Genomic DNA, 26806 nt, shown 5'->3' with positions numbered 1-26806 from the left:
GCATTATATCCTGGATGCTAATCATTACATCCTATTTTCTGAGTAGTTGTGTTCCCATGTAAAATATTCAATATATGCCAAAAGGCATCTTTCCCAATTCCAGACCAAAAGTCTAATCCAGACTCTCCAGCAGTTTCTCACTGCCTTTACTGAGCCTTCTTTCACATGCTGAGCACTCCTGACATTTTGAATTGTCCATTTCAGAAATTTCCCTTTGTAAATTGAAAACCAGAAGGCTCATTGTAAACCCACAAAGCTCTATAGGCACAAGTAAATCTACATTTTCTCTTTTACGGAAGACGTATCCCTAAGCTGTAAACAATTCACATGCCATTTACATTAGCATAAATGATATTCTGAAACATCTAAACTTACCCATTAAGGTGGGAGCAACAAGAAATCCTTTGGTGACTATGACATGAGTGTGCCTTTCATAATCAACATTTATAAAAGAGCACTCAGAAGGAGTGAGCACGGTCTCTGGGAGCTGCTGATCTGGGTGCTACAGAGCAGGTCTAATAAATGCCTCACGCTCCAGAACTCCCCTCTCTCTCTTCACAACAAAGTCATAATCATTCTTTTGATAGACTGCAGCCATTTTGTTAGCGATTTTGTCATAGCTTGGTTTTTGACCTTCAGTTCCTGGTCTGTGGGTGGGCTTCTGTGCCTGCTGCTGGATTTTGGACTTAATTACCAGGATAAAGCAGATGGAGGAGAAACTTAGTGTTTACATTTGTTCCATAGGACTTAATTTATTTCTCTGTTGTTTATCACTGAGGTATTTTTGTCTACATAGTGTGAATTGTTTGCAAAGGTATTTATAACAGCATCTGAGTGACGAACGTGCAGTCTGAAGAGCTTGAAAGTCTGCCTCCATTTAAAAAAAAAAAAAAAAAAAAGCATTTTCTTCTGATACAATCTGTGTCATTAGTTGTCTAGTTCCTAAATGGCAGTTTGGGAGGGGGTAACTGTGTGAACTCATGATGACTATTTTGGCAATATGAGGACTAGTTCATAATTCAGCATGCATTGATTTTAGTGCAAAACTGAGCATTTATTTTGCAGTGGAGTCTTAACAGAGTCTATTGCAAGCCTCCAGCTTAACTGTCCAAATACCATCCCCAGCTTGTCCATGGAGAGAGGTCTCAATTTACGCTGACTCGCTGAATTGCCCTTAGGAATCTCTGGCACAAAGAGTCAAGTCCCCAACTGTAAGCATTGAAGTCAGATATCAGGACATTACACAGTCAGAGTGGGATTTATTTGCCTCCAGATGTGGTTTAAGACCTTACAGGTATCTTGAGGCATCTTTGCAAGTCTGGATGTTGGAGCATGGCACTAGGGACCTGTTTTGGAGCAGATGAACCTTTTCCTGCCCAAAAGTTTAGTGTGGTTCAGACACTGAAATATTGACAAGCAGAAACACAGAGTCAAAAAAGAATATAGAAAGCTGTTTCCAAAAGCACGTCTTCTCTCAGCCAGGGAGACCATTACTTCTCCAGAGGGAGCAAAGAGTCCAAGTGAAATACTGATCAGGCTTACTGCTCCTAGGGATGAGGAGGTCAGACTGAAGGGGCTGAGGCATTAATCCAACATGTCATCCAATGCTTTTGAGCAAGAAGTGTTTCGTTATGCTTGTATTCCTCAGCTGTTCTGCAGGTATGTTCTGAAATTCCAGCAAGGTTCCCTCTTTCTGGAGTCAGGGGTGAAGGGAAGACTAGAGGACTCCAAAAGTTTGTATCCCACAACTGATGTGACCACCTTGTGGTCGCTCTCCCCAAAAATAGTGTCGGCCACAGAGGTTGTCCCTGAAAGTTTCTTTTAGAAACCGAGAACTGAGAACTGTGACCAGCCACATTTAAGCCCATCCAGCTCAAAGACAAGTAAGCCTCTGCTGTTAGATCCTATCCCAACTGACTGATGTTCATTTAGAGGGTGGAATTGGATCAGGATATGACAAATGGTTCGTTGAATATTTGCTTCTAGATCTCTGGTGGAATAAATGTTAGTTCAGTTAAAATTAATTTTAAATTTGTTCCAGGCAAGCTTTGTTCATTTAGCCAGGATATACTCAGTTGCTGCTGTGAGAGGGACTGTGTCACAACATAACTTGCTTTCAGTTTCAAGCATTGAGAGATTGTACAGTGTTATCAGCCTAACACAAGATAATTCTATAATGCAATTGCAATGAAAACTTGGAGACTCAAGAATTAGATAGGTAGTGGTGGATACATCAAAATCTCAGCTCATAACCATAGTCAGCTCTCCCTGCCTCAGTCCCATAAGGATACTGTAATTTTCTTCCTGTCTTGCAGCTCATAAACATGCTTCTCTTCACAACACACACCATATGCTGTTGAAAAAGGGCTGTAAAGTTTTATAGATATATTTGAGCATATTATAAAAGTATAATAAAGTAAAAATAATGCAAAGAAATAGAAATTATTGAACAACTGAATTAAAGTATTAGGTTGGGATGGTTTTATTGCATTGGGTTCTACTTGGCTTTTACAGTCATGAAGAGATAGAATTCTTTTTTAGATTTAAGAAAATTAAGAATTCTTATTTTAAAAGTACTTGTAAACAATTGCTTAAAGACTTAAATAATTTCAGTACGTTGCTGAACACTGTAGTTTTAGCTCAATCAGTACAAAACTGACTTCTGATGTTTCTCTTTTGAAAATGTTTTACTTGGGTTTAGGGAATTTTTCTAGTTCAGAGATGAAAGTTTTTGCTTATACAAATAGAAATGTTAAGTAATTTAGTGTTACAATGAAAGTAATAGTACAATAATGGTGGTGGCCAAATTACAGGCACTTTGTTTAATCTGAAATTAGTTTCAACCTAAAATGTGGCCCCTTTCTCTGGAAATCCAGCAGAGAAAACAACACGATTGTTCTCAATAGTGCTGCCCTCTTTTTCCTGTTTGAAGTGAATAATATACCAAACAGCCATCTCGAAGGGGAAGATGGACAGTAGGAAAGACTTGTGTAGCATAATTTACTTACATTCTCCCAGACAGAAGTTTCTGTAACTCAAAGTTTGCATTCCAGTTTGTGGGGAGTGTTTCCCCTCCAAAATCAGCTGGAGTACTAGACATTTGAACTTTTCCCGTGGAAAGGGTTTCTCAGAAATAGTTGCAAAGAAGTTCAAAATATTTCAGGGCTTTCTCCCCTACAATGTCTCCCCTGTGGCTGTTCCTGGCTCGCCCTCCATGGCCCTCCTGCCACCCTCTGCCCATCCTGCCCTATGGGTCCAGGCCTGGGGGATGCTCTGTACGAGCCACCCCGAACCATGAACTCTGCTGTGGTGAAACCTGGTAACCCTCACAGCCCGCTCCTGACCACTGCGTGTAACGTGCTGTAAAAGAGGCAGACTGGCAATGAAAATTTTATGTTGTGGTGTTTGTCTGGGCTTAAGTTCTGGAGGAATTTTTGAGATGTGTGGCTTAGTGATCTCCACTGCAACCAAGCTGCTAGTTGTGAAGTGAGCTCAGACAAAAAGTTCAACTTTGTTTGCGCCCTGATGGCTTTTATATACATAAGAACAGCAAGACTAAAAAAGACTGCTGTAAATTTTACTGTGATCTATTATAGCTGATGGTATCTTAAATTATTCTTCACCTCTTATCACAGCAATCAAAAACTTCAGATAAAGGTTGAAACCTGCTTTCCTTTGTCTCACTACAGGGGTATGTTCTTTTCCCCAACTAACAAAAAAATGAAAAGTCTTTTAAGATATACAAAGAATATGGCATGAAACACAGTGTCTGTATCTGGTTTTCATGAGGATGCTTGAAAGGAATTAGACTATTTTCCAGGGGAAGCTTATGGCACACTGCTTGCGTATAAATTAAAAATGAAAGTGGTAAATTAAAATTGTGACATCAATTTCATTTTTAGTTCTGCTTTGCATTTATATAGAAGGATTTATTATTGCTGTGATTTACCTTCTTCTAAGAGGCAAAAGAAAGGAAAGTGTGAAGTAGCAGCAGTTGTAATTATCTTCTGGAAAACTTCAGCTTGCAGAAAATGCTGCAGCATGTCTGCTCAAAAACCAAAGTTGCTGCGAGCACACCAGGCCATCTTCCCTCCATTTTCTAGACTGGATTCCCCGCTTTTTCTGACACAGCGGTAACATTCGGTACACATCGAAGGAAAGATCCATCTTCCATCTCAGATGAAGCACTGACCTCCTGTGGATGACCTCCACTTTTTATTTTTCTTTTTTTCCCCTGATTCCTTGCACGTACTGTGAATGAGGAGCGTTGGTGGCATAGAAGTCCTAGGTGGGCCATCACAGCACGGAATAGCACTCTCAGTACCAAAGATCCTTTGTATCTTGCATGCTAGCTTAAACCCCAGAGGAAAACTATGACTCCATTCATTCCTTGCGCTTGCTGGATTTTCAGCAGTGCTCTTTTTATAATACTGCTGTGTAAGGTGACTGAGTTGGCTTAGGGCCATGTCCACAACTGTGGAACAAGCTCCCTTAGGACCTAAGATTCAGGTAGTGCCTTTGCCTTTCACCCTGAGAGTAAAAGGTACTTTTTCAACTTTGCCTTCTCTGTGCAGAAGTGTATCTATGTTGCTGCTTGCTTTTGTTTCTACAGGAAGGAAATTACTAAAATCTTACCAACACAAAGCAGCCTGTCCCATACTCACAGAACGAGAATAAGAGAGCAGGTGAGCCATGCAAGATAGGTGCAGTTCATTAGTTAACAGGCACTGCTGGGATATTTTAATGATGAAGGTGGCATAAAACATTTCAAGGGAAGACAACAATATGAAACAAGTGTCCATTTTATCTCCTTTCTTTTGTCTTCTGGAACAGAAACAGAGACACTGAGAGGCAGGCTCAGGAAACCTAATTAAACAGTGAAAGGAAATGAAAATTAGTTCCCAGTTCTGTTGCCCAGACTGATTCTGTGTATATTCCATTAGTAGTATTTTCAGAAAAAAAGTAAGACATTATAACCAGAACTTTCAAGGTATTTCTTACTCTTGAAGAGAGGAACTAGGTGTCTGGGCTAGTCTTCAGATATGATCCGTACTCCCAGTATTGTCATTAGGACCTGCCAAATATTTGGCATATCTCAGATTGGTTTCATTCTTACAAAAAGGAGTCAGTGGACCCCCACTTTTTAAAGCTGTTATTCCACTTAGAAAGGAGTTTTAAATTAAAATATTATGATTTTATGATGTCTATACCAGTGTCAGTATCAGTGTCAAAAAACCCCACTTTATAGCATCCCGAGGTTGCTTCGCTTCCCAATTAAGACTACATCAGCATTTTGCAGAGTGTGAAAGGAATCCTGTGTGGTATAAAGTAGCTGTAGAAGGGAGAAATCAGTTATTTTAAAGGCATACCTGGTACAGGAGCTTGCTTGAAGACTAGATTGAAGATACAGCTCATACTTTGGCTAATACTGGAACATTGTTTATTTTCTTGGCTTTTTAGAGTTGTATTTATCCTTCTACTTTTGCAAAAAAAGACAAAAGAGACGTCTAATATGTTAAGAAATGCGGTGATGTCTGTGATAAATAACTCCACACTAGGACATACTTTTTATGGTTATGCATTAAGCTTTGTAACTGTAGTTCCAGAAAGTCCCTGATGACAATCACGTTAATTGAAAGTAGTTGGATGTTACACTGTTTTACCTCGTTCTGTCTGGGCACTGACATCAGAAGTGACTAGATTCCTATAGACACCTAACTTCAGAAAGGATAGATATGTCTGTACTTTCAAATTAAATGTGCCCAGGAATATTCCTAGGTGCTTAGGCCAGCTGGCACTGAGCAGCCTGTGCCGATGATCAGAAGCTGTTAGTCTCCAAAGCAGGTTGGCTGCAGGCAGGCTGCCTGCTGGGAACGGCTCCTGGAGCATGCCGACTTCCAAAGCCTCTCCAGGAATTGCCTGGGACACTGATAGTCAGCACAGGCCAAAAGCAGGCAAAAAAAGATCTTGTAATGCTTTGTTAGGATAGATGACGACATCCTGGTGCCCAGGAACATTCCCAGACACTGATTTACTCCTGTGGATACAAACTGAGTGTCTTGCAAAAGACTGGGGGGGGGAAAAAAAGAGGAGAGGAGATAAGAGGAAAAGCAATGATAATGGTAGTATGTGAGTAGGCATGAAGGATGGACAGATGGACATAAAAATGGACAAAAAAGCTATATTGGATGTTAGTGAAAAATTGCACTGGAAAAAGAGCTTTTGTAGCCTGAGGCTCCAAAATCAAGAATCAAACTAGTGAGAATTTTTAGAAACACTCCAGAAATATCTTCTATCTAAAATAAATGTAATGTAATGTAATTTCATATAAATGTATGACTAATATACATATTTATGTATGGTATGACTAATATATGTGTACATATATGTATTATCCAAGTATGGACAGTCTAGAAAATAGCTCACTGTCTTTCCAAATGTTATAAAACAGCTAACCTGTAAGTTCTCTGCATCCTAATGGATGAATTCCGTTAGTAGGTGGAACAGAGTTGCAGTGTTTCAAATTAGAGCACTCAGAAGCTATGTTTACATTAAATAGTAGTGCAGACAAATAGGCCAAATAGGTAGGGAGATGCAGAATGAAATGTTTGATGCTGCAGACTGGTGTCCACACAATATGAATTTCAGGGGTTTTTACTGTGTTCTAACTCTAGTCTGGTCTCATGGGCTAAATGCCCATTAGCAGCTTGAGCTCATTTTAGGTCATTTTAAGTAGCACACATTCAGGTTTCATTTCATCCAAAATAAAATCCAGTTTGTGCTCTCAGAGACTGCTGTGCCATAAGAACCAAAGTGCAGTATGCGAGGATAATCAGGAGATTCACTTCAAAGGTGTGCTCTTCATCTAAACTAAAACACTAATGTAGAGGCGCCTGGAGAGCACGTGTAGCAGCATTACAGCAATGCAGGGCTAATGTGCACAATTAGTGAGCAAGCCGAAGCCAACCATCAGTGGAGCAGAGACAGAGGCCGTTAACCACTCAGAAAAGAAAATGTTTGCATAGACAAGGAAAAATTTTCTGCAAACATAAATGCATTAGCACAAAGCAGAGGAGAAAAATCTACTGGTAATTGTCTCACATATGGGATTCTTTGTATTGGCAAGAAAATTGTTTTGCCAAAGCTTGCTTACAATAGCAAAAAGAAAAAATGCACCACATCAGGAAAACAAACTGACTCAGAAAATGTAATTCTGCACATATCTGGCTTTGATGCACTACACAAGAGCAAAAATAAACTTTTGGTGCCATTTGCACAAGCACGAACTTTAAACTAAGAGCAGCAGCACAAAAGCAGAGACGAGGTTGAATGCCAGCTGGATAGCTGAACATCAGTAAATGCTAGACAACAGAGACTTTGTTGGCATTTTGTGAGAATCTAAGACTGCTGACAAAAACCTACAGCATCATATTACACAACAGAACAATCAAAATACCAGCAGGACAATGTAAATTACCAAGAAATATTGAAGGAATTAAAATACCAGGAAATACAGATAACACACAAATACTCTGCTTTTAACTACATCAAGTGACGGAATGAATAATAATAATAAATATTACATACAAAAAGTCAGAAAATCTAGCCCAAATAGGTAATAAGCTGTAAGACCCATGTAGCAAAGTATCTACATGGTGGTTTATATGTCTGGGATGTCTTCTAGGCAGGCGAGAGCTGGAAATGGATACAGTGATGCAGCCAGGAGAGTACTTGCTTAATAGAATGTCCTCTGCACTCAGAGAAAAAGCAATAAGGCAAGTGAAAGTAAGGAGGGCATAAGTCTCATTGCTGAGGTTTTCCAGAGTCACAGGTCAGATGGGCAGCAAGCCAGCTGCAGAGAAGATGGGAAGCTGTACATATGCATAGTCCTTTAGCAATTTAACAAGGCCTTATACAGACCTGCAGGTGATAATATGCTTTTCCATCTTAAAAGAGTAAAAGTAGTGTCAGTTTCCGATGCAATACTCATATATTTGCAAATGTATTAGACATAATTATTAAAGAAAGTAACTACCTCAGTATCTTTTGAGCATCCGTTAGGGCAGATACAGGTGGGAGAAAATGCAATTTGAGATCAAATCTGTGGTAGAAGAATGCCAACAGTATCAGCAAGAAGAACTAACAGGGCTGGCTGGGATTGCTGGCATAGCTGTATAGATGCAGAAACAGAACAGCAAAATCTGTAGCTGATCGTGATTACATTCTCATCTATCTGCTTGAAATGACCAAGGCAATAAATCTAAAATGAAATAAAATGAGATGAAATTGCATTTGACTCCTGGAGCACTGGGATAATTGCTGACCTCCCAAAGGCTATTACCCAGCTCCTAAAAAGTAAAAGCCATGCAGGATAGACCCACACCTGAAAATGGGTAACTCAGTTTGAAGATTAGTGGGATTCATAAACCCTCTCACAATACTTTTCCACACTTTTCAGATCTGTACAGGCTCCTGAGGTGATTACTAAACAAAACCACACTATGAATACAACTGCTGTAATTCGCTGGAGTCTTCTCGGATATAAAGGAGCTGTACAAAATATCCCACAGTGCAGCGTTGCAGCATGCAAATGCCAAGGCCATTATATTGCACAAGGCAGGATGGGGGAAGCCTTACTGCTTGTGTGAGGCATCCATAGAACACAGCTTCAAAAAAGTGATTTAAAATAATCCACCTGGAAGAAGGATTAAAGGTGGGAGTGAGGTGTGCTCTCTGGCTTCTCAGGTCTGAGCACAGAAAAATGTTTGTCCAAGCCTGCAGATAGCCTGAAACAGTGGCTGAGGGGCACGAGCCACTCTGTCACTCAAGCTACTGTCAGAGCAGACAGCAGCCTGGGGTGGCACAGGGTGAGTGGGGAATTTGAGGGGGTGCTGCTGCCTGGGAGAGCCCTGCTGTTCATCACTACTGCTCCCTGTCGCAGCCTTGCCCCTTCTGCTTCCCCCTGCCTGGTCAATGAGCGCTCCAGCTCCACACCAAGCATTTCCAGCAGCCATGGGGCACAGGAGGGCAACCCTGGTCTATCTCCAGCCAAATCAAGTGCTGCTTCAATACTTCACAGCTGTGGGCTGGCTCTGTGCCATGGTTATCCATGAAGGCCATGTAGGTAAGCTACATTTTGTTACCCTGTCTCCTCTCCCTGCCTGGTGCACACCTGATAGGAAGCAGTTTATCCTGCTACGGTGTCATGGCTCGTCAAAGCAGTCTGCACACAGAAAGAGTGGATATTTGGGAACAGACTTACTGTTCGTGCAGGACTATGCACTGTATCTTCTCCGGAGACAGGAAATGATTCCAGCCTTCCTGAGGAGAAGCAGCAAATCTCTCCTGTGTGGTGACTGCTCCTGCCTTTGTAAGCTACTCAGACTGGAGCTCTCCTAGGAGGTTTATCCATCAGAATACATAGCACCTCTATAAAATATGGAGAAAAAAATGACAGACAGACCACATGGATTATCTATAATAATATAAATTATGTCATCTGTGACCTTTATAGCAGCAGCACTGTTGTAGACAGCATTAATGTAGAGAAGCGCACTGAGTAAAAAATTTTGTTTCCCTTTCTGTCCGATGGTCAAAATGGCTCTAGATTTTTTTTTTCAAGTGGTAGATTGAATCACTCAAAATATCTGGCATGTCTTTAACAAGATGAATTATGTCAAGAAATAAAAATAAATTTGTTTTTACAATTTATATGAGGATGAGATTTTAAAATATGGCAGTAGTGAAGCTCTGTAGGGCTTGTGTGATCACTTATCTGTGAAGAGGTATGTTATCTGGAACTATGTGGGTGCAGAGCAGCTGAAGGCATGACAGTTTTTTCAAACAATGTAAAAGAGAACACTGTAGGCTCCATTTTATCTTTCATCAGGCACCTGCAACTCCTGTGATGAAGTGAGGTGCACATCCAAGAAGAACGGCTTGGTTGTGGTCAGACGGTGAGACATGGTCCCAGTTCCCCCAGTCACTGCACAGAGGCTTAACCTTGGTCAGTGTACCTACTTGCATGTTTAAAGGTCAGCCACGTATAAAAGCTTGTAGGATCAGGGCAAGAGTTTCTTTGCAAGTATAAATTATATAGTTTGTTGTTCCATACCAATCCTTTTGACCTGCAAAATAGCCCAATGAGTACACAGTACAAAGTGGTATGAAAAGGAAAGGTTTATATATCTCCATTGTTCATCTGTAAGAAGCACATAACCAGTGAAAAAGTGGCTGGCCTGCTGAAGCAATATGTGATTGTGGTTATATTAATAGCAGAGGGCAAGCTGAGCGCGCATACTCGCAAGCCTAACTGTGCTGTGAAGTCCTGTACTAACAAGATGATCTGAACTCATCTTAAAGCTATTATAGTGATTTAAAACAAGATAGTTTTTAAAAATACAGTGATGTATGCCTATGATATGTGTTTTTAATGATTTGCACGTTAGAATTTTAAAAATCAAATTCTTCCTCTGATTAACTTGAGCGAAAATCTAATGAAATTAGCATTTTAGAATATATGACCATTGTAATATTTTCAGAATATAATAATACTTTAGATATTATACTTTAGCTGTTGCAACGCTGTTAAAAATACCTCCAAGAGAGGCACTGAGGGGGACTTGGAAGGTTGATTCTGCTAAGCACCTTTCTATTTGTCTACATCAGGTTTTTATATAGCAACTATTACTTTGGTACCTACGCATTGATATCTCCTCACTGCTTGATAGTGACACAGGAAGTATTTGTATCAGTTTAGTAAAGGTATAGCTTTTGTAATGCATTATTGATACTTTATTCATAAGTTTGATATTCATATAGTTTAGCAATTACTTATTTCTTTTTAGATCTGTTTAAAAGTTTTCATAACTTCAAATTATCAAAATTCTTCATCATCACTTTCTTTCAATGGACCATTATAATTTTACCATCTGGCTATAATTCTTATAATTTTTTTAATGTCATATGTTATGTGCTGATTTGTCACATTCTCGAAACTGTTGGAAGACCTTAAATCAGAATATGCAAACTCTTCATAGGAAAGCATTCAGCATTTTCTCATCCTACCTCTCAGACACTGAAGTGGGAGTTTTGACTATCTAGGGGTGGAAGCACTTACTATTAATGCCAGTACTATTAGTTCTGACTCTTAGCATGAAATTTAGTGACTTTAGGTTATTGAGGTGATGATAAAAATCATTATTTTATTGAGTTTGAAGATTCTAAAAGGCAATGGTAGGCTTCTTGGTCATAACTGCAAGAGTTGACTAGAGTTCATTTGTCTGCACTGAATACTTTACATTTAAATTAGGATTGTGTGAAGTAGAGATGGAAGGATTACTGTGTATGAGAGATGAATGAGGGAAAGCATGGTAGTCTGTGCAGAAGGAGGATAAGTACTTGTTCATCTGCCATACGAGATGGATTACAATGAATCTGAAGTGGAAGAAGGTTTGCTTAGGAATTATTAGCAATGGCTTGCATTTAAGTAATCTATTAGTGCAATAATATATGTATAGTTATATGATGTGCAATCTACCAGGGAAAAGCAGAGTTTATTTCTAGATATATTGAAATGATATGCTGTTTACAGTATAGGCAAGTTGGTAATAAATCTGGAGCTTCCATGCAAAAAATACATAAACCAAAAAGGCAGGATAAAAAGGCAGGATGATACATAAACAAAAAGGCAAAACCAAAACAAAAATCTGCAAAGGTTACAGCAGATGGAAAAAAACTATGCTCTTAACAATTATGCGAGATTTAACTGTTAGTAAAAAGTATTTGATAGGTAAATTTGCAGCTAAAACACGTATAGCAGTGATGAAAGTGTGCTTTTCTTTGCACACAGTGGAATCAGTGGTTATTTTACTGAATTTACTCAAAGCCTCATAGAGTGGCTTTCAAACTCTTTGTTTCTTCAAGAGGCTGGAAGAGATGGTTGCCCTCTCTGGCTAGTCTCCCGTTCCCCTGAGAGCACTAATTTGATGGGCAGAACTGATGAGACTATGGTTTTTATCTGGCCATGGTCCATACATACTTAATGTCTCAGTACTGCAGGGTGTTTAAAGCTGTATTTCCACCAGGGACATGCTGGAAGGGAATGTGGGAGAACTACAGAGGACGTACATGTGTATTTCACCTGGTCCTGCCTACCAGGTATATTTCCATTTGGACTGCATGGTAGTGTCAGCTTGTTCAAGAAGCTTTTGAATAGGTTCACACAGGTCATGTAAGCAGTTTAAATGCAGCTTCGTGGGGCTTCACAGTTCCAGAAACAGGGCTAAGCTGCTCCTGGTACCTGACCCGGCGCATTTAGCACAAGTGGAATTAGCAAATTCAGCTTCATGTAACTCCGCTTACATTGCTGGGTCAGCAGTGTCTGTGATTGACAGGTTGGTTGGTAACGATTAATGTAGCCATAGCAGAAGGATATTCATGCTTTCTCATAGTTGTAAAAAAAGGCTATATTTTCCCTTTTAATAGTCTAGCTATCACCTCTGAAACTTCTCTAAAAGAACCTACAAAACAGACAGTCATTAGGTACTGCGAGAGTTCAATCTCCTCAGTACATGTACCCCAGAAGAGGATGATTAAATCTAAAATCATCTGTTTCTTTGGGGTTGTTCTGAGCAACTCAGTTACCAGCCAGCTTGGAGGGGAAGGTGGGTAAAAGTATCTAGCAATGGCATTTTTTCATATGATCAGGTAACTTACAACATAAGCAGGGAAGCTGAATGTATGGATATATATACATGTTGGTGTATATATATATCTATATGGTATATAGGTACACATGAAAATGTGAATACAAGGCAGATGTGGTTTTACTTCTATACCAGGAAAAGTACAAAATATTGTTTGCACAAAGTTTTTTCCAATACTAAGGCTCAACTGATACTCATCCACATTTCCTAAAAGCATTTGAATGCAGTTATATTTACTTGCCTGTCAGATATTTGTTAATAGCCATTCTGCTGACATCTTTTTTACGCTCCTGCTTAGCTGACAGAATTTCATCTGCATAAATGGGCGGAAAGTCCTTTCCTCACATGTCCAACAAACTGGAGACAAAGTGCCTGCCAATGTTTTAATTTCTTTTCCATGTTCTGGTTAGAGAGTGAGAAGAATGCTTTCACTCCACAGTGTCATGAATATGGTAATCTATGGAAATCACAGAAAGCAGGTACTTAAGTTAAGCACATACTGTACTACAGGAATCCCTGATGAATTCAAGTCTCTTCTGTTTAGAGAAGATGTTGTTGTCTATTAAGTGACAGACTGCCAGATGTTCATGAAGTAGCACAGTAATGTGTATCAGTATCTTCCTTTCTTCACCCCAGAAGGTAACATTTTCTTTATCATCTATGTCATCCTGGCTTTTGATTGTAAATGTCTAAGCTTGCTTCAAATATTAACTCCTTTTTGTTTTATTGATGAATATTTCATGACTTCAGTACATTTGTAGAATGTAAGTTTTTGCTGCACTATAGTAAGCCTATAATCCTAAAATCTTTTCCTTCACTTGGTATATATAAGCTGCTAAAAACCAAACATTTGAGGTAGAACATGAAGAATAATTTGTTTGTGATTTTGAGCTAGTAGAGAAAATTTTGGCAGTGTTAGAAAAATGATGAAAGAATAAATAATTGTTATTTTAAATAATAGTTTTATCTGCATGCTCAAGCATGGTACTATATATCTCATGTTGAGGTCACAGCAATATGTTTTCCTAGAACACAGATTAATGTTCATTTTAGGCTCAGAATTACTGCAGGGCTGGGGGTTAGCTCGCCCGCTTTAAATAATCATGGTCTAAAGAGCAGGCAGAAAAGTTGAGTAACTATAACATGCAATGGTATATACACACGCAGTGCGGGGAGCAGAGGTTACAGGAACAAGTATATGTGCAGTAATTACAGATTATTGAGACAGTACTGTTTATGAAGCAAATAAAAGTTCCAAGAAGAAAAATCAAAACAACAGAAAGGAGGAGTTCATTTTTTTTCTAAAGAATTGTTGTGTTCAGTCCTTTATTTTGAAGGCATTTCCACATCATTAAAGGCAGCGATGCCAGTAATATCTCAGCTGTAAGAAACGAAGCAGTGAGAATGTGTGAACCCTTTAATACAAGGGACAGATTCTCTGCAGCTTCTTGCTACCATAACTACAGCAGTTTTGGGGGCTGATGTTGGCCCAAAAAACTCTCAACTCTCAGCTGCAGACTGACAGAGTGAAGTACCCTGTCCTCTCCATGGCATGTCACCTGCCTGCATGCCATGGGGAGGACTTTTGCAGAATTCCCTGCTGGAGGTCTTGACGTGAACCCTGCTGACATCTGTGTGACTCCTTCATGCCCTGGGCCCTTACGATGCAATGTATGGAAGGGCCCATACGCTGGCCATTGCCAGACTGGCACAGAGAAGAGCTACTATTTCAGAGAATTTAGCTTTGAATGTCTGAAAGAGTAAGAACGTTGAAAAGAATAAGAATTAGCAGCTTCACTTTCTCCATTGCCATACATACTGAATTTTTGTTAGTTAAGAAGTTTACCCCATTAGTGGGGAAAGCTTGTGCAAAATGTTCTCTCCATATACCTAGGAATATGAATTTGTGTGTTATTTGCTACCTTCAGAGGAACAGAATTCCTCTGGGTTTATTGTTGGGTTGTGGGTTTTTTTTTTCCCAGAAGGAGAACAATCTACCTTGACATTGTGACAAGATTTTGTTGTTGTTACTGTTGCTGTTCTTTGGTACTGGGACTTTGTGTTTTCTTCCTCTCTGGAAATGTTGGAGTCATGTTTCATTGTGTTCTTTGAGAACTACGAAAAAAGCAGATACTACTTCAGGAAACTTTAGTAATATTTTTATTTTTATTTTTGTAAATTTGCAAGAGGGTAAAGGCAGATCACTGAATGGAAAGTGGAAAGTATGGTCAAGGCCACATGTAGTTGCAGCATGTAATAAGGATTCTAGATATATGCAGCCATTTTGAGTACATTAAACTTTAGAAAAAATAAACTTGAAGGATTCAGAAGCAACTGGAAAAATCATTAAAATTAAAACTGCTTTCTCTGGAAAACTTTATACCTCAAATATAGAAAGTTTTCCACATGAACAAATGCGGGTCAAACATTACTAAAACCTTTGTGCTGAGGGCATATAAAATGACCCATACAAACCTGATTTAAATTCTTGTAGCTCCTGGGTGAGGGCAGCTGTCTACCTTGCTTAAATGTTAATGTTTCCCTGATCTGATTGCCTTTCGGTACCATGCTCCCACTTTCAGGGGTCCTGCTTCACCTATTACCCTCTTCAAAGCTATTCATTCTTGTCTGCAATCTTCATAGCTTTAACTGTGTCTGAGGTAGTCACTTGGCTGTGTAGCCTCCCAGGCTGTTTCACTCATAGCTTTTATCTGCCTAGCTGCTTGTCTCCCTAGTTCTCTGAAGCCAATGAGGAACCTTCTTAGAAGTAGTCCTGCCAAGACAGCAAAGGGATGCAGCCCAGCTTTTCTGCGTGTTTACAGAAGAGAGTTGTATTTGGGGAAGATAGCTAAACCAACTACAGATCAACTCTTCTTCACAGGGAGGGAGTAGTCAGTGTAGATTTATGAAGGGAAAACCATGTTCGACCAACTCAATAGCCTACTACAATGAGGTGGCTGGTTTGGTGGATGAGAGGAGAGCACTAGGTATTATCTTTAGCAAGGCTTTCAACACTGTCTCCCATAGCATCCTCATGGACAAACTGGTGAAACCTGCTGTAGGTGGCCCTGCTCTGAGCAGGGGGTTGAACTGGATGGTCTCAAGATGTCCCTTCCAATCTCACCCACCATGTGATTTTGTGAAGCTAGTTGACCACCTTTGTCCTTTCCAATCTTTCAGAGAATTTGAATGTTCTCCTCCTTTCTTCTCTCCTTCTCTGAGGGAAAGATGTTGGTTAAGTCATTTCAGAGAAAGATCTATTTAGAAAAACAAGCCACTGAGAAGGAAGATAAAGAGCCAGTTTTGATTTCTAAAACACACTATTGTTTTAGACACACTGGTGTTTGCCCCTACATGGCAAAGTCTTGGCATGACAGTTATGCATCCATTTGCATAGCTACAAAGCATGTGGGCCTTTGTTTCATACATCTCTACTGCAACCAGTATAGAATATTTCAGTCGAGCAATTTGAACTGTCTTTTCGCAATTCAGTCTGTCAGATGTTTTTCAGTCTGTCTTCTTGTTCTTAACCTAGTTTTTTTATGGGCAAGCAGAAACACCTACACGTGAAAAATATAAAGTATGTGAAATAAGACAATTTGGCTTCAGTTCCACTTCCAGATTCATGAGGGACATCACTGTGTCACTTAAAACTGTTTACATGTTGAAAGTGCACAAGAGGAATTTAGAGAATGAATGCACACACATCTTCATACCTCAGACTGGAGGCAACACTCAAGTATAAAAGAAATCGGATAATGACATTACATTCAATATGGGAAATTTTTCACATGAGAGGGAAACATTATTTTTGAAACATGTTGCCTCATAGCTAATATACTGATACCCCAAATTTCCGTGAGGCAGTGATCTCTAGAATTGCTTATGTACATTGTTCCTTTACCTTGTGACCACTGCTCCCTGAAAATAATTTTTATGAAAGTTACTATTTTCCAGTGTTCTTTTGGATGCCCCAACTCATCAGCATACAGCAGCAGGATATACTTCAGATCCACTAGAGTATTGTAGGAGACTGTTGCTTATTTTTGATTTATGATGATACCTAGCTGTGCCAGCTGAAATCGAGGTCTTCTAACACTAGATAGCATCCAGCCCCTTAGTAGGAGACAGCTCCCAAATAGGCAACCCATGACTACATCGTGGAGAGATACACAGACTTTCCCAGAATAAGGAGCAGATCAGTTTCAAAGTTAGAAATAAAGTCTGGGTCATCTGACACAGATTGCACTGCCCTGTTAACTAGCCTGTTACACCAGTTAGGCTATTGCTGGTGTGCCCATAAAAATTGCAGCAATCTGAAGCGGAGGATTCTCTCTACTTTTTACCATTAGGAAACAAGCACCTTTCTTAGTTCATAATATGCTCAATTACCTTTAGATTGATCCGTGAATAAATTATAATCAAAACAGACTTATTCACCTTAAAGCCCTCCTGGCTTAAGGTTTCATTGTTGATTCATTATGTTGTCAGTTCTCTATTGACAGGGTAATGCTTTTTTATATCTGGATAGAGACAGTTTTAGTGGAAGATACTGTTATCTTTAAATGAGTAGGATTTAGCTTTTCCGGTGAGAACAAATTCATCAATGATGAATCCCTGGAGAAACTACTGAAACAAAAATCACAATGTTGCTGGAGATTTATACAGTTCATTGGTTTAAAGGCAGCTTTTGGACGTCTTAGGTGGGGGAGGATTTGGATTTTTCCTTTCTTTCTGTAAAATACTCCAGCACAATATTTCAAGCTTTCAGTTTTGTGATAATGCAATTATAAACAATGAGATAATACCACTTAATATATTTATTTTTTATCCATTCTTGATGTTATCCCTCCAATAGAAACACATTGAATTATGGCTATATAGAGACAGATGGATGCAAATAATGCAGCTATATAACATCACTGTTACAGTTATATAAGTAGACACGAATTATCTAATTACTCTGCTTGTTGCAATCTTCTAAGCATTTACTATGATCCACATATTCATATTAATTGTTTTTTTTCTAAGCAGATGTTGATGCAACACAGATTTTAGTCTATGGAGAGTTTAGTGGCATTGGAATATCTGGAAACTTAAAAAAATATATATATATTTCCAAGCAAACAGAGTGAAACTTACCAAGTACTGTGTTTGTGTGAGAATTGTGCTAGTAAAAGAAGTTAACTTCTTAAGCCAGGTAAGCCCAGAGAGGTGGTAGGTGCCTCATTCCTGGAAGCATTCAAGTGAGGTTGGACAAGACCCTGAGCAACCTGATCTGCTCATTAGAGGGTGGTTGGACTAGGTGACCTTTAAAGGTTCCTTCCAACCCAAACTATTCTGTGAAATCCCCCATGTGCTTAGAAAGATATCTCCTACAATGATTAGAGGTGATTTAATATAAAACTCTCTTAAATATCCATCTCTCCAGCAGTTATTTCAACATTTCCACTTTTGCTATATCCAGTAACTCACTTCATTAAAATATTGTTTGCCGTTTCTCATGGCCTTTGACTCCAAATGCTTCTAACCACAGCTCTGAACAATAAGCAGTTTCATCAGCGTTCCCTATATCTGTGCATTACTCATAAGGGGAACCATCAATAAGTCCTTTCTAAGCTCCTGAGGCTACATTTTCATGTATAATTTATTGTTATAGAAAAGATTGCTGGTTTTCAGTGTTGTTTGATGAAAGCTTGGCTGCTTGTGAACTACTACACTCCAAATACAAAATAACCAGACCATTTGTATGGGCACAAGTCGCTTTCTGTTAAGTCATTGGAAGCTCATTGTGTATGCCCAAACCTGGACTAAGACCTAGGTGTTTCCTTAATTATTTTAAATTCCATTAAAAAAATTCTCAATGGAAAAACAGCAATGAAAGCAAAGAATAATGTTGGATGTTAGTTTTCTAGATAAATCATAATTTAATTTATTTTTACAAGATGCAGATTATATAGTTTAATTATGGTAGTGATGACATTGCACACTTTTCAAAATGTCTGCTGTACATTCCAGATAGCAGCTGTTAGATGTAAAAATCTAAATACTTCCATCTCACAACTTAGAAAATCAGTTCATTGTCTTTGTAATTTGCTTTTCATCTGTACACAGAAATTAATTCTTTTTCCACACTTTTCCTTAGATCACCTGTTTCTTTTCAATATACTCAGTATTTTTGTCTCTAGAAATTAGGAGATTGGACATACATTAGGAGAACAGAAAAGTAACGTATTTATTCTGCAAAGATTTGGCTTTTCTTCCCAAAGATGATCTTCAATCAGTCAAACAATGAACAACTGTCTCCTCTCTCTACTACTTCAGTTAAAACCTCAGCAAAATTAGCTTTGCTACTTACTCTGAAAGTCAGCAATTCAGTTCCTGGCCAGACAGGGTAGAGTCCAAAAACACTTTGTCATCAGGTCTCCTGCCCTCTCATGCCCAAAGTTGTTGGCATCAGCACATAAACTATGGAGAGAAAATAGTTTCAGTGACACAGCTACTACTTATTCGTAGCCAAAATGTATTTCTAAGTGATGCAGCCTAGCAGACATGCAAGAACACTTTTAATCAAAATTTCTATTCTTTAGATTTTTGCTAAAAGTCTTAGGCTTTCCAAAAGTCATATAAAGAAATTAGTATCTATGTATGTGTTTTAGAGCCTATTGATTACATTGAAAGTTTTCCTTCTACTCATTTTCTTGTTTAAAATAATTCTGGTTTGCTGTCTTATTTGACTTTGGTATGTAAGGTCACTACCTTACTGCTTTTAGCAGTAATATTTAAAGCCTTATTTTAAGACATCCCATTTCCTTTCCAAGATCATGTATGGCAACTGCAAAGAAAGGAAAGTTTTCTTGATGTCTGTAAGAAAGCTCTTGAGCATGACGTTCAGGAACAAAGTTCCCACTGAACAGATAAAACAAGAGCCCTTTGCCAGTGGGCAAACTCAGGCTACATCTAGATTTGGGACAGCTGGGGTCTGCAACATGCTCTCCTGCCCCCCATTCTGGTCTTGCATTTGCCTTGATTGAGGCTTTGTCCCAGAATACAGCTCAGTCCCAGCCTGCAGGAGAGGGAGAGCACCTCTGGAGAGCACCATGGGACTGCAAGTCTTCTTCTGACTCAAAATTAAAAATGCTTTGAGGCCACAAACCAAGTCTTGGAAGCAGGGCAACATTTCTAGAACCTCACCCTCTGGCTGTATGCTTAGAGTGCCAAAAACCTAGCAGCCAAGAAAGATTTTATTTGTCATAACAAGAAGCCTGAGGTCCCAAGGTTGGGTATCATGACTTGACAGAGCTCATTGAGGAATTTTTTTTCCTAAGGATTTGCAGAAGAGCAGGGTAACCTCTTCTGGATTTACTTCATTTTAAAAAATAATAATTTCTAAATTTTTAAATAATTCTGTTTTTAAAATTCACATTGAAATTCCGTCTTAAAAAATTTATAACCACAGCAGTACTGTATCTTGTTCGATATGCTCTTTGAGGTTGTATTATTAGCGTGAATTAATGCTAGCAACTGCTGAGGCTATGGATCCCCTGTTACTACCTGCTAGTTTCTGCAGTACTGCAGTAGCCGGGGTTTAGTTATGTGGGTAAAATACTTTTGCAGAATAAGGAACTAGTTTCAGGGGAGGAAGGGTATGGGCAAGCAAAAATCCAAATTTTTCTACCATTTTTCATTGACCTAAATCTGTGATAGTGGCACACTACCGTTGTCCGTATCTCTGCTAGGTAAGCAAAGGGGCTGTCTTTTTGTTTCAGAAAGCTGAGTGTTTTATGAAATCTGAACCAACACTTTCATGTTCTTGTGTGAGACATGAGTTTTGCAATTCAGTGAAATCTTCCTCTACGGTTTGCTTAATTGGGTTCAAGGATTAAATGTTGCAGACAGACTGCGAGTTGGATAGAGAGGTAAATTAGGAGATTAGAATGTGTTTCAGTTCATTTGGTGTTTGTTAGCCTTACTTTGACAGGTCAAGACAGCCTTCTGCTATCAGAATGCAAAATACATGTTTGTAAGCTTTAAAAATATATATAGAAATATTCAGCTATCCATGGAAATAATATTAAACACTGGTGGAACCTAACCAAAGTGATAGTTTTATGATACCTTTCCGCATACTATAGAAATGAAGTTACACATTTGAATTATTTAACATGATACATTTTTATATACAAGCAAGTATGCAATGGGGAAATATAAGACTGTTGGATGCTGACCTGCAATTCAGCTATTTTTCTGCTGTGGCATATTAATATTCTAATATTCAATATATATTTTCAAGTCAGATCCTGAGGTTCATATTTGATTTTTATTTACTTCTCGCTCTGGTACAGTCTCACTGATTTCAATTTCAACTTCCCAAATAAGAAGCAAGTCACACTCAGGAAGGATTTAGGATCTTGGCCTTGATCACAGACTCACCTTTTACTACACCCACTTATTAAACATAATCATATTTCCTTATTTTTGTTTCAGAAACTACCCAGTTTTGGGCCTTACCTGGAACAACGCAAAAAGATAATAGCTGAGAACAAGATTAAACTGAAGGAACAGAGCATGGCTGCGGAGCTGCCTGAGAAAAAGCATTTCATCCCGAAGAAGCCTATTCCAGCAATCAAGGTAACACAAATACATGCTTACACATAAGAGATGATCAGCCATCAGGCAGTTGACATGCACAGTCATTTCTAGCAGTTTGAGTTGGTTATTACTGCTTTTAAGCTTGTTAGAGGGCATCAAAGACAACTATTTATGCAGACTTTCTAGCTTTTAACAAAAATCGATGGGAAATGATTTGTGATGTACACGTATAGGTATTTCCCTAATGTCATTTTTCAAAATGAAGATATTCAGGCAATGGAACGGTAATTGTGGAACAAGGCACGGGTAATGCCTTGAAGAACGAAGTAGAATTGTTAACAATTTCTGTTTTAATGCTTCAGTATGAGCTCAGTTTTGCATGATACCTTTTGATTACTTGTGATGTGCTAAATACTTCGTCTCACGTGTAGGAACAATGGAAAAGGTTGGTGTTCAGTACTTATGAAAGCTGTGTCATAGGTTTTCAGACTGAACTTTAAAAGCTGGAGAATGTTTGTCTAAGTAGCTGATCCACCATCTACAATGAGTAAATGTCAAGGTGAAAATAAAACTTGTGACCCCATCTACTGCATAATCCATACATTGGAGCTTTTTCCTTCCCTTAGGTAGCCAATAAATGTCAATAAAATGAAACGTCAGAAGCTAATTATTCTAGGTGCTCACTTTAGACCTTACTTAAACTTCATGTCTCAATAGGAAAAAGGAGGCAAAAAAAGTATTTATTTTTTTTTTAAATCAGCTTCTCATGTAGACCTTTTTATAAAGCTGTGTGAAAGTTATATCTGTTGAGCTTGTTAACTGTCTTCCTCATATATGTGAGAATATCAGATATCTACAGCTAGGTAACTTTCACTGTATGATCAGACCTGTGAGAATTCTTGCAAAAATAAGGCCAAACATAAAATACAATGCAAGCGGTGGCTCAAAATAACACATAATTCCCAAGGGGATTTTGCAGTTTACCAACACATGCAGTATTCCAAGCTAACTAGTAGAACTGCAAAACCAGCCAAGAAGAAATTTTGAGTCATCTTCCTATTTAAGTTAAATAGTTTGCCACTTCTGTACACCTTTCTCAATTTTTTGGGCTGCTTGTTTTGGTTTATGTCACATTATTGAAAATCGCTCGCCTCCTCCTGTGCTGAGGTTCCCTTTTTTATGTATACAAAAAGTTCCAAAGAACAGAAATCTACTCTTTTTTTTCCCACTATGATGAGCATTTTCAAAGCCTCCTTGACCTCAGATGTTTTATGGTCTGTTCTCTTTGGAGGGAGAGTATTGATGTAGGGAAAAAGAGAAAGAAGAAGCAACAGCCAATAACTGCATTTTCAATGAGATAGCTTGCTTCTGAAAACAGCAGAAAACCAAAAAACTGATACCATCCAAAAGCAAATAGACTGAATGAAGGAAAAAGTTTAGCAAGAGGGAAAAACAGACATAAAGACTTAAAAAAAACATAAATAAAAAGTTGAGGTCAATAATTTATCAATCAAAACTCCAAGTACAAAAGCGAAAATAAACCGAAGTAGTAGGAGAAAGATTAAAAAGAAGAAAAGAGGCCCTACTGCAGGGAGGAGGAAAATGAATTCCCCAGAACAAAACTTTTGTTTATAAAGACATTGAATACTTTAGTGTGGGGAGCTGCTCAGCCAGACAAATCAGGTTAGTGTCCTTCTCGCACTTTTATTTAAACAAGACTGAAAAAGACTGAAGCAATTAGAAGAAATCAGGAACCCCCAAAGCTGATTCTTGATAGTCTTTCCATCTCTTTAGAAGGGAATGTTTTAACCATAATGAGAAAAACAGCATTAAGAGATACCTACTCAGAAATATCTGGGTTTTGCTTGAAGTAGGGAACTTGCCACTACAAAGGGAGGTTTTAATTAAGTTTATTATTAATAAATCCATCTATTATTATGTTGCGGAGAAAAATCTGCCAGGAAGATTCAGAATATTCATTAAGGAAGCTGAGTGAAGCTTAGTGAAAAAAGGCCACTTACCCGATACCCTTCCCTGATCAGGAATTCTCCATGGAGAGAGGCATAGGGGCATGGACTTGAGTGATTTATTTGTAACTGTCCAAGTAGTAGTTTTCACATTTAAAATTACAAATCCCAGACCGTTTCCAAGTAGTTCTGTCTTGGCTGGCCCTCTAGACAGAAGAGAGAATATGTTCTGTAGGTTCAGACTAGGATATCAGGGGCTGGGAGTGCTTAGCTCTTATGGCTAGTCCCAGCCTAACTCTAGTTCTCTGGTGAAGGCCTCTAGTTCTCAGTGAAGAGGCACGCTTGGAAGCTGATGGGGCCTGAGAGATAGCTGTCCTTGAAAGAGCTATGACCCCTGCTTCAGCTGTTTGTATTTTTGGAGGGTTGCTGCAAATTTTCTGATGCTTGCCCAGAATTCTCTCATCTGTCTAATTGGCCGTTGGGTTGGTGATATGTAAATTCCAACATTTGTTTAAATTTCACATGCTGCCAAAATGTTTTTTTTTCATAGATTTAAAAACCCTCTGTGATTATCCAAAATCTAATTTATTTTTTGGATGGGTTTTCCTATGGCTTTTCTCTTTATTTTCTCTATTTTTCAATATTAATTGAAACTTCATAATTTGATATTCAGCAGAGTTATTTCTTCTTTTCTCACTTGTCTGTAATATCAGAATTTCTGCTGTATGTGGATATGTGCCCTGGATCTTTTATTTTCAGTTGCATCTTTGTACAGCTCCTACACATGTATTTGCCTACCTCAGGTTACCTCCTTATTACTTTAATTTCTTTCCTTATAGATTCTTGTTTTTTCCTAATAATTTATTTATTTCCTAATATTTTTTCCTAATAATTTCAGGGCCTATACCATAATATTAGGTCACCGCTTACTATATTTCTTCCTTTTTAAACTCCTTGAGTCTTGCTGTAGATATGGCCCTGTTTGGTAGTTTAAACACTCCGGCATAGCTCTTGTTTGGCATCTTAGCTACTGTATGCCATGTTGTTCCATCTGTTGGAAAAATATCCATAGAGATCCTCAAGCTTAAATTCCTTGTGTTTGAACTATCTTTCACCCTTTTGTCTTTAGGTATGTTTACATGGTCTTGCACACATACATATATGCCAGTCTTTTTATGCTGATGCCATGAGCACCCAGCTGGAAGCCAGCACCTTTGGAGGCATTTGGCCACCTTTAGTCCAGTGCTGTGCTTAATCTATAAAATCTTCTTGAGAGGTGAGGTATATCGACCTCGGCACAGCACTATTATGCCATATATGCAGCCCCATAAGAAGAAGGGCACTGTTACTGTATGTAAAAGTGGAATGATTTTGTGTTCCAGATCATGGCTGATCAATATAACAACAGCATTACAGCAATTAAGGTGCTATTTTCTATCTTAACATCTTACTATTTAGCATGTGTCTTGCCAGGACAGCACATCAAGCAGAAGTTTTCATGAGCTGTCCATGCTGTCTCCTGCTGTGTTTTCTTTTGCAGCTTTCTTTTATCTAGAATGCATCCGTTGGCAAGAATAGCAAAAATTATTTATATCGATATGTTCCTTGTCAAAGTGCATTTTTTCACTGTTCACCTAGTTTTATAAATTACCTGTGAAATCACTTGGGTATTCTTTAATTTAGTTTAAACTAAAATGTGTGTCAACTCTATAGTCTTCTGGTTCAAATCTTTTCCTGAAACGCACGCAAGCATATTAAACAGCATCATATCTAAACCAGATAATTGAGACACTTTACTGTATTAATATTTTGCCTTTTCTGAACATTGATCATTGTATTTGAGCTCTTTATTTTTTCATTGTTTAGCCAACTTGCAAACCCACTTCACATCTACTTAATGTCAGAACTCTGTTATGTCAGAGGCCTATTGAAACATTAAATTTACCAGTTGTTTTTATGTATCTATTGCATCACAGTCTTCATAAAGAATTGTGATAGATTCGTGAAGCATAATATTAATTACAGAAACCATATTGAATTCTGTAGTAAAGGTTCATTTGAGTCACTTTGTAAGTCCTTCTCTAGCTAGTACTGCAACTCTTTAACTTGCTTTGCTGAAACAAAGCTTAGAGATCCCTAAATCCCAGAGCACATTTAATAACCTTTTTAACTATTGGCAAAGCATCTGTAATCTTTCAATGTAAAGTTAGTTTTAATGAGATTACATATTTTTGTTAGCCACTTTACTGTAAATTGACCTTGGTTGTGGACCCTCAGATTCTGGTGCCTTTTTCTTCTTTAATTCGTAATTTTTTCCCTGACGTTTCTTCTTTTCATCTGTCTCTCTCTGACAGTATCTAGCCTTTATTACCGAAAAAGAACAGGTGGAAAGCAAGTATCTCACTAATGGAGATAAACATGGTACAGAGAGTCATTTACTGTCTTTGCAGCATTTCACCCCCTTTCCATGCTCCCTCTGTAGCCTAGTGAGGACACTTCTGCACAGCCCCTTATTCCTTCACAGCCTATTGAATCCTGAGAACTGCCCAAACACCCCATACATAATATTGAACAGATAGAGTACTTGGGATAAGTGCACAACTTTGTTATATAAATGTTAGATGCTTTGTTAGGAGTTCTTTATATTACTTGGTGATGAGTCAACCTTGGTATTTCTATCATGGTCAATGATCTCTCAGAGACCTGAAGACTGAGGCTGAGGCCTGTCCTTAGGAGAGACAGCTGGTCACAACAGGCAGACCTACTTCTGGTAATGTAAAGATTACCCTCCTTTCCTTACCTGCTGTCGCCGTCAGCTTCAAGTGCACAAAGTTCATGGTCAGTGAACCTTTCTCCTGAACACGGTGTGACACGCAAAGTGTTTTATGGGGGCTCAAAAAGTGCAGTAAGAGGACAAGCACGTGTGTTCCCTTTGAACTTGGTATATGAGACGCAGTACCTGCCCCGTGCAAGGCTTTCTAATGAGAGGCCTGTGATGTTCATCATCTCTAGAGCACAGTGTGGCCTTTTACAGTGTGGTCTGCGTGCAGATAGGAACAGCAGGTCTACAAGGAGCCGTACTTGAACCATGAAATGTATTTACAAATCTAAGTTTACTAGTATGATGGCTAATGAAAAGCTAATCACCATAAAATGTTTGATATATTAACATTAAAAATGCAGCTATAGTAATAAAAATAGCATTGTAAAATAGCAATGTAAAATGCTACTGAACAGATCTGCTCCATGCGTATACTCAAACCCACATCTGCCTAGCTCAGTGACAAAATGAATTTTTTTTCTGTACTCATTAGTAACATAAAACTAATGGATTCTGCTCTGATTCTCTCCATAGCAACTGAATTCCCTGCCAGTTGCAGTTGCAGGACTAAATTCCTCTCCCAGTTCGTTCAGTACAGGGTTGTTGAGAAGAGTGGGACAGCACAGCAGTAATCAAAAGGAGCACTCTAGGTCCCTGAGATTGCAAAGGTGTAACTTACAAAATTTAACTTCCAGCCTTTTTTTTTTTTTTTTTTTTTT

General features: G+C 38.6%; 1 protein-coding gene across 1 annotated transcript in view; it reads left to right on the top strand.

Annotated features, from left to right (window-relative positions):
* Positions 1–26806, top strand: part of DPYD (dihydropyrimidine dehydrogenase) — a 369255-nt gene that overhangs the window by 333240 nt on the left and 9209 nt on the right. The window contains exon 21 of the mRNA XM_014939498.1: positions 21195–21338. Within this exon, the coding sequence (XP_014794984.1) occupies positions 21195–21338 (144 nt within the window). The remainder of the gene's footprint in view (positions 1–21194; positions 21339–26806) is intronic.

The sequence above is a fragment of the Calidris pugnax genome, unplaced genomic scaffold (genome assembly GCF_001431845.1).
Source record: "Calidris pugnax isolate Ruff unplaced genomic scaffold, ASM143184v1 scaffold18, whole genome shotgun sequence".
NCBI lineage: Eukaryota > Metazoa > Chordata > Aves > Charadriiformes > Scolopacidae > Calidris > Calidris pugnax.
Note: the sequence above shows the minus strand (reverse complement) of the source record. Positions and strands in the feature narration are given on the sequence as shown.